The sequence below is a fragment of the Saccopteryx leptura genome, chromosome 1, assembly GCF_036850995.1.
Source record: "Saccopteryx leptura isolate mSacLep1 chromosome 1, mSacLep1_pri_phased_curated, whole genome shotgun sequence".
In the NCBI taxonomy this organism is placed as follows: Eukaryota; Metazoa; Chordata; class Mammalia; order Chiroptera; family Emballonuridae; genus Saccopteryx; species Saccopteryx leptura.
In genome coordinates, this window is record NC_089503.1 from 269,186,831 (window position 1) to 269,200,093 (window position 13,263).

General features: G+C 52.7%; 1 protein-coding gene across 2 annotated transcripts in view; it reads right to left on the reverse strand.

Moving 5' to 3' along the window:
* Positions 1–229: 229 nt before the first annotated feature.
* Positions 230–13,263, reverse strand: part of ADAMTS2 (ADAM metallopeptidase with thrombospondin type 1 motif 2) — a 220,750-nt gene continuing 207,716 nt past the window's right edge. For both annotated transcript variants that reach the window (XM_066352718.1, XM_066352712.1), the window contains exons 20-22: positions 11,798–11,927; positions 10,930–11,019; positions 230–3,685 (exon numbers count right to left, since the gene is read on the reverse strand). In XM_066352718.1, the coding sequence (XP_066208815.1) occupies positions 3,231–3,685; positions 10,930–11,019; positions 11,798–11,927 (675 nt within the window). In that variant the 3' untranslated portion in view covers positions 230–3,230. The remainder of the gene's footprint in view (positions 3,686–10,929; positions 11,020–11,797; positions 11,928–13,263) is intronic.

Below are 13,263 nucleotides of genomic sequence, written 5' to 3' on the forward strand. Positions count from 1 at the left end.
GGTCATGTGACCTGGAGAGCCAACCCATGGGCAGCTATGAGAGAGATAGGTCCCTCTGGTGCCTCTTGCCCTTCACAGGTCCTGGCTCAGTGCCTGCTGCTGCTCCCACCACACCTTTTGCCTGCCACCTGCTCAGTTCAAGTTGGGAATTGGGGGCAAGTGCCATAGAGGTAAGAAACAAACGCAAGCACAATGTGCAAAACCACAGATATTTTGACTTTAATAAGTTATAAAATCAAGGAACCAAAGTTTGCTATACAGAAAACAAATGCATTGCTTGCTGTGATTGGTGAGATAAAATGTGATTGGAATTCAGCACCATGATGATTCTTGTGGTGGCTACTTGTCACACAGGAGTACACAGTCATCTGATAGACTTTACTATTGAGCACCATTTATATACCCCAGAGAAACAAACAAGCAAAAAACCTTAAAATACAAATGAAATGCTTATATGTGAAATTCCATGGGTTTTCCAAAAGGAGTATTACCAGAGAGCCAAGTCCCAAAAACTCTAGCATGAGTCTCCCTGTAAACATAAAGTGATCCTCCGGCCCCTCCGCTGATGTTTTAGAATCATGCACAGAGAACATCTGAGTCTCACATGATGTTAGGAACCTCAGCTAGGACTGACTCCTGTTTGGCCTCCTCTAGGAGGCAGCAGCCCCAACCAAGCACATGGACGGATCACTGACTCTGGAAGCTCAGGACTGCTGCTAAGCCTACTCTCCAACTGTCCCAAACTCAGAGGAGATTTGCAGTTTCTCAGAGCTGGGTGAACACTGCATTCCTGGACAGAGACCGCTGAGACTGTCCAGTTCTAGAGAGCTCTGGATATATGGTCCAAGGTATGGAGAGTGGTGTGTGTGGGGGGCATGGCCATGCTGGCTTACAGCCTCCAGGAGACATCTCTTTCCCTCTAGCAAAAGACAGGTACCCCTGGCAAAATCCCACTCAGGGCCTCTCTTCCAAAGACTTCCAGCTCCAAGATATGCAGCCCTTCTTTGCTGGGATCTGAGAATAAGGCCCCCAGGCTGGATGAACTGGGTAATACTCTCTGGCCAGGTTTAGCACCCCATACTTCCTTTACATTCTAGGACAGACCCAAGCAAGAATTGCTCAGTCCTTCAGGCCATGAATAACACCAGCTTCCAGGGGTTCAACCAATGAGGGAAAGCATAGTGACCCATTTCCTAATTGTATCGACAGGATTGCAAAAGTACTTTATACCACAGCTTACTAAAGAAGAAGTGATACTAACTATGAGAGAAGTTCAAAATGTTTTCTCCAGTTTAGTTCTTAGGAGCCAGCAAGCTTAGATACTGGAGCACGTGTGTGAGCATGTGTGGGACATGGTGGCAGAAGGAGGGCTGGCTGTGCCGGGGGTTGGGAAGGCTGGGCATCACCCAGTTGGACAGTTAAGCATCTTTCCAGATGTGGTCCTTGCTGTGTCCTATGCCCGTCCTTTGTCCCTCAGACTATACACACACAGACCCACTTACATGTGTGCACAGATTCAGACAGACTTAGCACCTCAAAACTCAATATAAAGAAGCCGTCATGGGTTACCCTGAGACTCAGTGTTCTTGTCCATGTGTCAGGGACTAATAAGGAAGAGTTCTCTAATATCAATGAACAGCAAGAGTAAAAAGGCTTTTGAGCTTTCTTGGTTATGAAAAGCCTAAGAATTATGTGTCAGGGTGACCTGACTAAGGAGCTAATGTGCCCCCAGTTCTTATAATTTTGGGAAGTTTAAGCTGCGTGTTAATACTGCAGGGAGAGGTAAAAGTAGCCATTGTCCTGCCATCCACCCCACCCTCCCTTCTTACCTCTCTCTCACAAAGCACCGTTCTACCAAAACTAGAGGTTGTGAGAGATTGGAGAGAGCAGAAGCTGCAGCAGGCTGCCCACCTCCTGCACAATGCCTCCAGCAGAAGACAGACCATGCATTCTCTGCTCACACAGCTAAGGGATGGGCAAGAGGCAGGACTAGGGGTTAGGGAGGTCCACAGGGTAAGCCTGTCGCCACAAACGGGCTTGGTCTTCAGCAGCACCTGCAAGCCCTCAGAGCCCGAGCGCAGGTCCCTGGGTCATGACATCCGTGGTGGCAGCACCATAACCCCTCTGGGAGAGTCAGGGCCCTGACCACTCATGGAACTTTCCAGCACCACCTGTGCCTCTCATCCTTCCCACACAAGTGGGACAGGAGAGAGCCTTTCTGGGGAGCTGCAGGGATGCGGCCTGGCCAGTCAGAGGCCACACGCAAGGGCCAGGGTTTCTGGAAAGGAGAGAGACCGGGAACGCACCCCACTACTCCTCCCGTGGGAAATGTGACTGGTTTAGATCTACAAAGGCCTAGGCAGCCTCATGCCTGAGACACTCCTGGGCATGCTGAGCACCTTGTGGGTCACATGGCTTCCCCTCAGTCCTTCACTGGCAAGCCTGGGGACCAGGGGCTGCAGCGTAGTGGCCCCCAGACCTCCTTAAAATATTTTGAGCTGACCTTTAAAGAGAATTTTCACACACAAATCTAGCCTTCTAGTGAAAAAGCACGCTATCTGCTGCAAGGCCCAGCACCAGAGGTGGTGCTGCTGGTGCTGACCAAGTCAGAGGCTCCCCGGTTGGCTCCAGTCCCCCCGCTCGCCACACTCGTCCTCGCCACCTGTCTGGCCATTGAAGGCACTGGAGTTCACAGTGTCCACCTCACTGTGGTCATCTCAGTGACTGGTTAGTTAGTAAATAATTCCTGCTTCTCCTGAGAGGCCCGATGGGGCTTGTGTCCAGGCCTGGGGATTAGAAGGAAACTCCTGTGTTTCCAGAAAGGGTGCTACCACCAAGGGAAGGAAAAGCTCCACTTACTGCTCAGAAACTTGAGGCAAATGTTTTCTCTCTCTCTGAGTTAGTCCTTCCGCCTCCCCCCATCCCCGCTCTGCACTGACAAAGTCTCTAGAACCACCACATTCCTATCTAGCCCCCAGCTGCCCCAGCGCAGGACTGAGAGCATTCTGGGTGGGCAACCACGTGCACTCCTGTAGTTACATGCTCACCACCATACGCGTGTGCGCAGATATATTTATTATGCCCCCCCCACCCCCACGTTCCCTTGAGACTTTTTGGACTCAGGAATTCTGCCCTCATCTGCACAGCACAGGGTTTGCCAGCCCATGGAATATCTTTATAAGCAAGAAAAAAAAAAAAGCTATCGATGCTACCTCTCCGTTTTATTAGACCTATCTGAGCATCTCCTTCTTCCTCATCTCGTCCATGAGCTCCTGGATCCTTCGGTTCCTGGTCTTCTCGTACGGGCTCGGCCGGTGTGGGATTAGGTTGGGTGGCTGGACTTCGTTGTCCAGGCCACTGATTTTGTAGGGCACATCAACAGCATTGGTTTCCGGGTGGTCCTTCGTGACATTGGTGCCGGAGGCATTGAGAGGCACCTCCAAGGGCGTGCCCAGCGGAGGCTGCAGTCCCATGACTGGAGTGGGGACCGGGCGGGTAGGCACGAGCTCCTCAATGTCGTTGTGTTTCCCAGGTGGCGGCGGCTTTGCTCTGTCATCCACATGGGTGAGGTTGTTGTGAAGGCTGCAGGACTTGCAGCACAGCTTGTTGTAGTCGGGCATGGAGCAGTAGCGAGACAAGACTTCCATCCTACAGAACATGGACTTGTCACCTTGGCAGCGGCCCTCTGAAAGAGAAAAGTGGGACACATAACCGAAGGACAAGATGAGGGGAACTCTGTGCCCTCACAGGGGCAGCTTGCTGTGGGATGGCATCCGAGAGAGCCCGGAGACAGTGCAGAGGCAAGCAAGCTCACAGGGAAAGTCTGTGTGGTGTCTGTGGCAGCAGAGCGCTGGCCCCTGGCCCTGGGAGGCAGCCACAGGAGAGCTGTGAGAGACGCTCCCCTCCTCTAGGTGGGCCCAGCTGGGTCTGCATTTTTCAGCATGTCTCAAAGTCTGAGACAGAAATGAGGACTGTCTGTTTTTAGGGAATGATTCCAAGCTTGTTTTAAAGAATGGAAATTCACCAGATCTTTACATGTGACGTCCCTGTGGTAACCTCAATGAAACCAGATAGTAGAGTTTGACTCTACAGTGATCTATATTCAGTAACTATAACAAAGTTAAACCTAAAAGAAACCTGGTAGTGCAGACACCAGAGCCTTGGCTGTGGCCTCACCACAGTCCTCACGTTTTTTTCCTGTCCTCACGAATCCACCCCCTCATGATCTTTGTTTCCAAAAAGTACCTAAAGGGAAACTAAGTTACCCAGACTTCTGTGGGCTTTCTTCTGCTTGCTGCAACTTACCCAACAGCCCCGTGTCCTGCTCTATTGACTCCATGGCCCCACTTCAGAGCTTCTGGCCATTTCCCAAGCATACTGCTCGGTGACTTACTGCCCTCAGGACAGCACATCCTTCTGCTTAGCACATCCTTCCCTTTCCTCCCTGCCAGGACACTGGTCACCCCCAGGCCAGCTCGCAGGGAGAACCTGACTCCCTCCTTGTAGGCCACATGGTCTCTCTTTCCCCACGTGGCTGCCTTCTCCCTGGCCTTGCTCCGACTCTGTCTGCCTCCAGCTACATGAAGTCAATCCATCCAATGCCTCTTGTTCTCACTCTCCTTTCTGTGTGCTCCCCAAATTCCTCTTCCTCTTCCTTTTCTCCCACTACCTCATTCCACACACTACATGAAAACTGAGATGATTTACAAAAACTCATTCAACAAGAAAGAATGAGTCATATTACAGGAGATATTTGATCTTATAAATTCTGATCACTAATTTCCAGGGGCCTGACTCTGCCTACATTGTTTCTCTACTCAGACACTCGGCTCTCACAGTGAGGGCCCCGGCCATTCCCACACGCACCTCTGCTGTGCCCTCCCTTCCCCTCACCTTCTACTAAAAGGGAGGTGAGAAAGGAGAAACATGGAAGGGGAAACACATCTGCAGATTCCCTCTGCGCATCAACATATAGCCCTGTCTACACTTACACTGGGAAGCTGTGCTAGCTCATCAAATCCAGTCCTGACATCTACCTGCTGCGTGGCCACTGCTCCAGCCTGTGATTTTCCCTACACTTAGTTGCACACCAAACCCCAAACATGGATACAACTTCCTACTAAGCTGCCTTCCAACTTCACACCCTAAGCTGCCTGAGACTCCATACATCCAGCCTAGGCCCCTGGCATTGGCTGGTGCCATCTGCCTCAGAGAATGGTCTTTCTGATGCACACCCAGCTGTCACCTCCAAGCCCATCAGTATTTCCTCCTACACCCTCTCTGGTCTGTCTGGGTGCCCCTCTCCCACCTCCACCCACTGTGGCTACACCATGCTCAGGACCTTCTTTCTGCCTGCCTGTCTACAGTCAGAATATTTTCCAACCAGAGATGTGACCATATCACTGTCCTGCATTGAACCTCATTGTTTTCCGAGTGAAGGCCTGTCCCCATTGCCTGCCCCTCCGCTCACTCAGGCCTCCAAACTCCTGCTCTGCACGGTGCTCCTCTGGCCACAGGATTGCCCGCGCTGCACCTCCCTCTCCTTCCAGCTGCCTCCTCTCTTCTGCTCAGCATGGCTGAAGCACACCTTCCTCAGGCAAACAGTGCCCAACCTCCCTCAGGAGTTTAGATCTGCCAGCATGTGGTCCCCTTCCCAGCACTTTATTCCAGTTGGTGAGTTCACATTTAATTGTCAAATAAGGCGACTAATAACGTGACTTGTTCATTATCCTGAAAGCTCACAGGGCGAGCCCTGAGCCGTAGAATGCCCCTCTGTCCCCAGAGCCTAGAGCAGTGAATGAAAGAACGTGCCAATGTACACATGTGCACAATGTAAGTGTGAATAACTGAGGAAGTCCAAAACAGGATATGTGTGCATTTACATAGCGACATTGCAGGCGAGAGCACTCAGAGGTGCCTACCATAGGCGGTGGAACCGACTTGGGCTGTGAGCTTCCAAATAGCCCAAATAGGTAGGAAGCATAACTGGCTTCAGGACCACAACGTGAAGCAATAGAGAGAGGTGGCTGCTCAGGGAAAGCTTGGTCTTTCCAACCTGGGACAGAGCCATGGGTCATGAAGTGGAGGGACAAAGGCAGACAGGCATCGAGGGTCCAGGGCTGACCACAAAAATCAAACTGGAAGGTCCAGCGATGTGGATTTCAGGGTTTTAAAACTGACAGATGAAATCTTAGATGCCCAAAATATGAGACAGGTGAACTCAGAGCTGTCTGGTTGGAGGCTGATGGAGTGGGCTAACGGGGTGGGAGGGGCTCAGAGCCCTTTCCCCTCCACCCTCTCCCTGCGCACTCCCATTTCCGGCAGCCACTGAGGCGAGCTGTGTGAAATCTACTGGTCTCAGACCTCAGGGAGACCCAGGGGAGCTTTCGAGGAGACCGGTGCAGACTTAATTGTCGGGGGTGGGTGGTGGGTGGTGTGGGGTGTGGGGTGTGGGGGTGGGTGGAGGGGGATGGGGTAGGGCGGGGCGGGGGGAGGGCAGAGGCACAGGACAAGGGTGGAGCCCGGCCTGATCCTGCTGCTTGGAGTGGGGCTCTCCTGCCACCAGCCTTCCCTTTACTCATGACCAAGTTGGTGTGACATATCTCTGACATATCTCGCCCACTCGTCTCCTGCTAGGCTGGGACCCTGAGAAGCAGGCATCACATCAGTCTGAGACAGGGGTTTGGCCAGCCAAGTCAGTCTCTCTATCTGGTTTTGTAGATAAGGTGTTACTGAGACAGGCATGTCATTCATGTATATCTGCGGCTGTTATCCCACCGCAAAGGCAGAGTTGAGCATTTGTGAGGGAGACCACATGGCCCCCATGCCTAAAATATTTACTATCTGGCTCTTCAGAGAAAAAGTTTACCAACTTCTGGTCAAGTGCTTGGCGGTGTTCCCAAGGCCCGATCAGGGCTTGACACAGAAAGCACCTGGCAAACTGCTGCTGAGTAAATGGACTCTTTAGGGTGAGCAGCCCATCCCCTCCCAGACAAGCTAGCGAGGCCTGGGGTCAGGCTTCCCCTCCAGGGCCTCCCTTCTACCCGGCCTACACATTGGACCTCTGGGTCTGACTTCCTTTGAGCAGTGGGCTGCATTGCTTTAAGTTTCTAATAACTAAAATAGGTCAATGAATTAGTAAATAATTGAGAAGGCCACTTGCCAGGAGCATGGCTATGCTAATATCAGTCTGGATAAATTTCAAAGTATGATAATTATGACCCACCACTGTTAATCTGTGCCTTTCTAAGCGGCATCACTGAGCAGAGAGCCCTGTGAGATGAAGGTAGAATTGTTATCACTGAAGGGGGAGTGACCTGTGCTGGGATAGACCGGCCCAGAGTCTCCACTGGATACTAACTTCAGCTCCAGAATGCTTGCCCTTCGACCACATCCAGCAGAGTGACCTGGCCAGACCTACTGCCCCCCAGAGGAAGACCAGCAGAGCACACCCACTTTCACACTCTGAAGCCATCACCAGGCTGTTCCCACAGTCTGGCCTGGCTTTGAATGCCACTGGTGGTATTATTTGCTTTGTCGTTTTTGTCTTTAAATTAATTCCTTTCTTTTAAACTTAAAATGTATTTTAGAAGAAAATTTTATACTACCATTTATGTCAAACTAGACACAAAGGAAACTTTTATGTCCTCTTCAATCAGTTTGTAAGTCCTATTTTTAATTCCTCAAATTCCAGGGAGATACTCCTGACTTGCAAAGGTCTGAGTTGGAGAGAAATGAGCAAGTGTGGGAGAGATGCCGGAACGCGACCTGGTGGACTCTCTCCTGGGGTGGGGCCAACGGACAAGAACGAGAACATTCAGAAATGGGGCTAGGCAGGCCACACGCATGAGCAACCTCAATCACCTTCGTCCCCACACTGGGGAAAAGGCTGGGATGCAGGGAGCTTCCTTTGCTTTTCTTGGTCAAGTGTAATGTGCTATTTCATCTTTTAAAAGATTGTGTGACAAATTAAAGAAGTGGGAGGCATCATCACCTGCCAGGCCCTCCATCACTGTGGCTGTCCCTAAGCACACAGCCTCTGGGAGACTGCAGCTCTGGGGGGGTCTTGGGGGGACTCTCCTGATCTGTCCAGAAAGGGCACTGAGAGGATGTGGAGTCAGACAGCTTGTCTTGGTCCCCTTGTCACTCTATCCCTCACTCTCTCTCTGTAAAAATATTTTTTCCATTGATGAGAGAGGGAGAAGGAGAGAGAGAGAGAGAGAGAGAGAGAGAGAGAGAGAGGCATCAACTCAGTGTTTCACTTAGTTGTTCCATTCTGTTGTGCACTCACTGATTGCTTCCTGTACATGCCCTGATCAGGGATGAGACCGTGAGGTCTGTGCACTAGGACGATGCTTTACCCACTGAGCCACCCAGCCAGGGCTTCCTTGTCTTTCTTGAATTCCTTTCAATGGCCAGAGCTTGGGCAGGCTGAACACAGCCACCTGAAAAACTGACCCCTGTGGCTTGGCCCCCTGAGACCCGTATCCACGCCGTAGGGTGGCCCCATGACATACTTCCTCTTGTCTCCTTTCTCCTTGTGTGGGACCCCTTCACTGGCAGGGCACCACTCAGGCCCCAGATGAGGAGGTCCCTGTCAGATCTTGACCATCTGTCTGGTCCTTGTTAGCAAGGTGAGTGAGCACACAGCCCTGTGGCTTCTGAGGGCAGGCCTCAGGAGACATGGGTAGGCATGGCCAAGAGCACATATCCGTGATTGTCGCAGGCCTGGTGCCCAGAGCCACTGAGGCCTTGCCCTTCTTCTGACTCAGATTTTCTTGGGCCACACAGGCAGGTCTCCTTTCCGTTCCTGAACAGAGAGCTGAGAGCTGCCCCAGGAGCCAGGGAGGTGGCTGAATGGTGGCTCTGGGCACCTGACTTGGACCAGCACTGTCTTGGATCCCAAGTTCATACTCCCCCTCTGTGGGCTCAGATCCCCTTCCTGACTGTTAGAGTGCCGACAAGGAGGAGGGAACACAGGGGTCCCTGGAAGTACTTGTTCAGCATGAAGATTCAGAACTCAGAATCATGGTGGAGATTTCACAGGGGTGGAGGTATAGATATCTCAGGGGGAGCAGGACCTTAAGCAATCTCCATTTGTCAGGGGACAAGGAGGCAGCAAAGCCACATGAGTCAGAAACCAAGGAATGGATGGGACAGGGCACTGCCACTGTCCACGCTGTCAGCCACGGAGAGGACAGGAAGGAGCCAGCTGGCCGCGTGCCGAACCCAAGCACCCAGTCTCACTGAAATTTTATTGAGTTTATTTATGGGCTGCATTACAGGAAGTCTTTTCCAGTGTTTGTAAGAATAAGAGGTCATCTCACAGTCACTTTGGTACACACTCACGCGGTCTCATAAAAAAACAACAACAACAATGGAGAAGCAACGACAATGTAACCTATATAACATGTCATCAATACATACAAAACACTAATAAAATATCCCTGATAAACCAAGTGCAAATCGACAGAGAGAACAATGCCCAGGAGTGTGTATTGCACCTTCCCCGAGTCACTCTTGTCACTCACATGGCCTGGTCAAAGTTGAAAGTTAACAGTCATGAGAATGAGGATGCATTACACACCGAGTATTTACATAACAGGAATTGCTGCAGGGAGGGTGGCGGGGGGGTTGTGGGATGCTATTCACAGGTGGATGGCACTGGGCGTGCGGCGGTGGGAGTCGTGGCGGATTGCTACACTGGTCATTTGAAGGGCCAAGCATGTTGCCCTCTGGAGTAAGGCAGAGCTGTGGGAACGCCTGAAAGGGCTCCAGCAACAGTCAGCACCCACTGGCCAGCAGCGTCCTTTCCCACTGGTGGGCCTCGCTACAGGCCAAGGGGCACAGGCAGCCAGGCCACCTGATTGGGAAACCTCACCTTTGGCCAAAGATAGGTAACTCAGACCGCCTTCCCCTAGACCTGCACCGCTGGCCTCCTATCTGGACCATGTCTTCATGCTGGAGGTGGGGTTAACAGTCGATTTTGTTACCTTTCAACTTTAAGGCATTTTCTACATAGTTTTGTCTAAGCAAAAAAGCAATAAAAATTGAGGTAATTCTGTAGTTGTTCACACTAGCAGGTGCCCCCATCTGCATCAGACAGACTCTCGCCCTCTTGCTCTCTCGCCCTTGTGGACACGGGGTCATGTGTGCACAGAGAGAAAAGGCCGTTGGAACTAATGGACAGAGAATGGGAGTCACGGTGTGTCCCTATGTCCCACTGGAGGGACACATCCCCCGCCTCCTTCGTTTAACCCAAACCCGCCTGACGAGACAGGACGTGGGGGCAAGAGCTGTGTAAGTTGGACACAAAGGCCACAGAAAGCAGGCCGCAGTCACACAAGTAAGACACACTCAGCACAGAGTCAGCAGCAGCAGCAGCAGCAGCAGCAGAGGCAGCAGGAAGCCCCCGATACACCGCCGGACCCTTAGGGCTGGGCCACCCAGCATGGCACTGCAAAACCACAGGCCTCGGGACTGCTGGCCTCTCAGCAGAAGGTTTGTTTGAAAGGGGGTGGGTTGGCTTCCCCTTGACTTCTGACCTGCAGCTCCAGCTTGGAGGGCTGTGGCCCTGCAAGGCGGTCACCAAGTGGTCACATTTGCACTTTGGCCCCTGGCTTCTCCAGCACCATGACAACAGATCTTTGACCCTTTATGAGCCATCTCCAAACAGGTGCTGGCCTCCTGAGAAGAGGCCAGTGCCTGGGCCATGTCTCTGAGAGGCTGGCCCTCCAGCCAGGCAGCCAGGCAGCTCCGAAGGAGGTGGATGAGCACAGAGGCCCAGGAGAAAACAGATTCAACAGAGAGCACTCAAGAAGAGTCAGGGGAGTTTTCCATAGAAAGAGAGGAGGAGAGCCCATGGCAAGCTCCACAAAGTGTAGGGCATGCACTGAAGGGCAGAGGCAGAGTTATAAATGGGCCGATTACTTGACGAAGTCTTCTGGACCGGCGAGTCCGTGTCTGGTCGGGACAGCCACTGAACCACATAGCTCTTCTTGGAGGGATCGGAGATGTTTCCTAGAGGGAAGAGAAAAAGCCTGTGGCTGCTGGGGCACCAGGCCAGGGCCCCTACCCCACCAGCTCCATAGACCCCTGCATCCTTGGGAAGAAGGGCAATTGGAGGACACTCAAAGCTCTCCCTCATGACAGATGGGCCCCAACCTCCTGCCTTTCCCCCACCCCCATGCATTCTGAGTCTCATCTATTGAGGAGCTCTAGCTCTTGGGCCCTGCTGGATTCCTGAGTTATGCACACTGGTCTGGATCCCAGGCCAAGCAGTGCACCAACTGCCTGCTCCAGGAATGCAGGGACCAACTGAGTCTGGATGTCCCACCCCTCCCTCCAGCTGTGTGGGCATGCCTGACCCTCCTGAGCTCCTTCTCCATAGAGGGAATTTGTACTAGGGTCTATGTTTTGAGCTGTTTCAGGTACCAAAGGAGGCCATATGTCTGGCATTCGCCAGAGTATGTGTGTGCAGCCGGTGTCTGGCTGTTTTTTGTGGGAGACACAGGGCACCTGTCTGGCTAAGCCCCGCTGTATCATCACTGAGTTTAATTCTGTCTTCTCAACCAAGAGGGAGTGTCAAAAAGGCAGGGTGGGCTGAGTCCGTTCTGTCTTCCCCATGAAGGTGAGCAGCTCCTCCCATTCCTACTAGGGAAAGGGCCCAGCTCTGGCCCAGGAGGGCTCAACTTATCCTTCAAGGTCAGGGATGCTGAGTCCAGGCCACTTGTGGGAAGAGCATTTCCCTGGACTGGGACTTGCTGGGGCCCACAGAACCGGGCAGCAGAGGGCTTACGGGAACAGGGCCCCAGCCTGCAGATTCTGGCCGTCTCAGGTCGCTCCTCCTGGCAGATCCCGAAGCTGTCCTCTGCTGTGCGGCAGAGCACCGGGCGCTCCTGTGTGCCGTTGCCACAGGTTACCGAGCACTGCAGGTAGAGAGTCATCAGTCAGGGCCAACCTCCCATGCTGCACTGGGCTTGGAAGGGCCCCCCACACATATGACCCCATAACATGTGAGAGGTAGTGAGGGGCAGAGAGGGAGAGTGTGGATTAGACCCATGCCCGGCCTTGCCCTGGCCTCAGGCGGCCATGTCAATCTCCTTGGGCTCTGAAGAGGGGACACTGTGCTATGTGTCTGAGCTACTGTGAGTTACAGAGAGAGAGAGAGAGAGAGAGAGAGAGAGAGAGAGCGAGAGACTATGCAGGGCCTGGCATGTCTAAGGGCCTGACTCTAGGAGGCCTGAGACCCAGGAAAACCTGCTGTGCTCTGGGGACCACTGGGAATGCTCTGAGTCCCGGAAACTTTGGTAGAGAACCACCTCCTGACACCTGTCTTCTTCTCCCCGACACAAGGTTCTTACACTACCAGCAGGTCTTACACTCGACAGTCCTTCCAGTCCCCGTCCCCTTCTGCCTTCTCCATGGGGAGGGGCTAGCAGGTGTATTCACACCCAGACCCCTGGCTTGGCTCACAACCAGCCCAGCCCTGACCAAAGATCATTCTCCAGTCCTTTCCCTGTGTGTGGGAAAGGGCTGACTCAGCAGGTCTGGTTGCTCAAACCCTACAGAGTCCCAAGAAAGGCCTGTTTGCCAGACTGGCCCTGGAGCAGCTCCTGGGAACCTAGACCAGGGAATGTTCTGTCTGGTACGAGTGTGTTCATGCCCAAGGCTGTGGGTTGCACTGTACCAAGAAGGCCTGAGGCCTTGGGTTACGCTGTACCAACAACGTGATTTCTGCTGAGCACCTGTGTTCCTGCTGCAATTGGAGCTTCAGTAACTGACATCACACACACACAGGCACTGTGTACCAATGTGACTGGTCCCCAGTGAAAACCTAAACCCCCAAGCTTGGATGAGTTTCCTGGTAGGCAGGACTTCATATGTGCAGTCACACATCCTGGGAGAATCAGGTGCATCCAGGCTAGAAATGGATGCTTGAAGGCACGCATGCACTGGGCTTCCTCTGGCCTTTGCCATGTGCTTCTTCCCTTCCCTGATTGCACTCTGACTTTCCCTATAATAAGCCATAACCACGAGTGCCCCAGTCTCTGAGTCCTGTGATCCTTCCAGTGGATCATGGAACCTGAGGCTAGTCTTGGCTGTGAGCTAGAGGTCGGTGATCACATCAGCTCAACCCTGCCCCCAGAACTGCTCCTTGGCCCCTGAGCCTCCTCATCACACTTTCCACCCTAAGTCTAAGCCTCCCTTGGTTCATGTATCCTCCTGCCAGCTTAGCTGGCCCTCTAGATTACATACCCACCC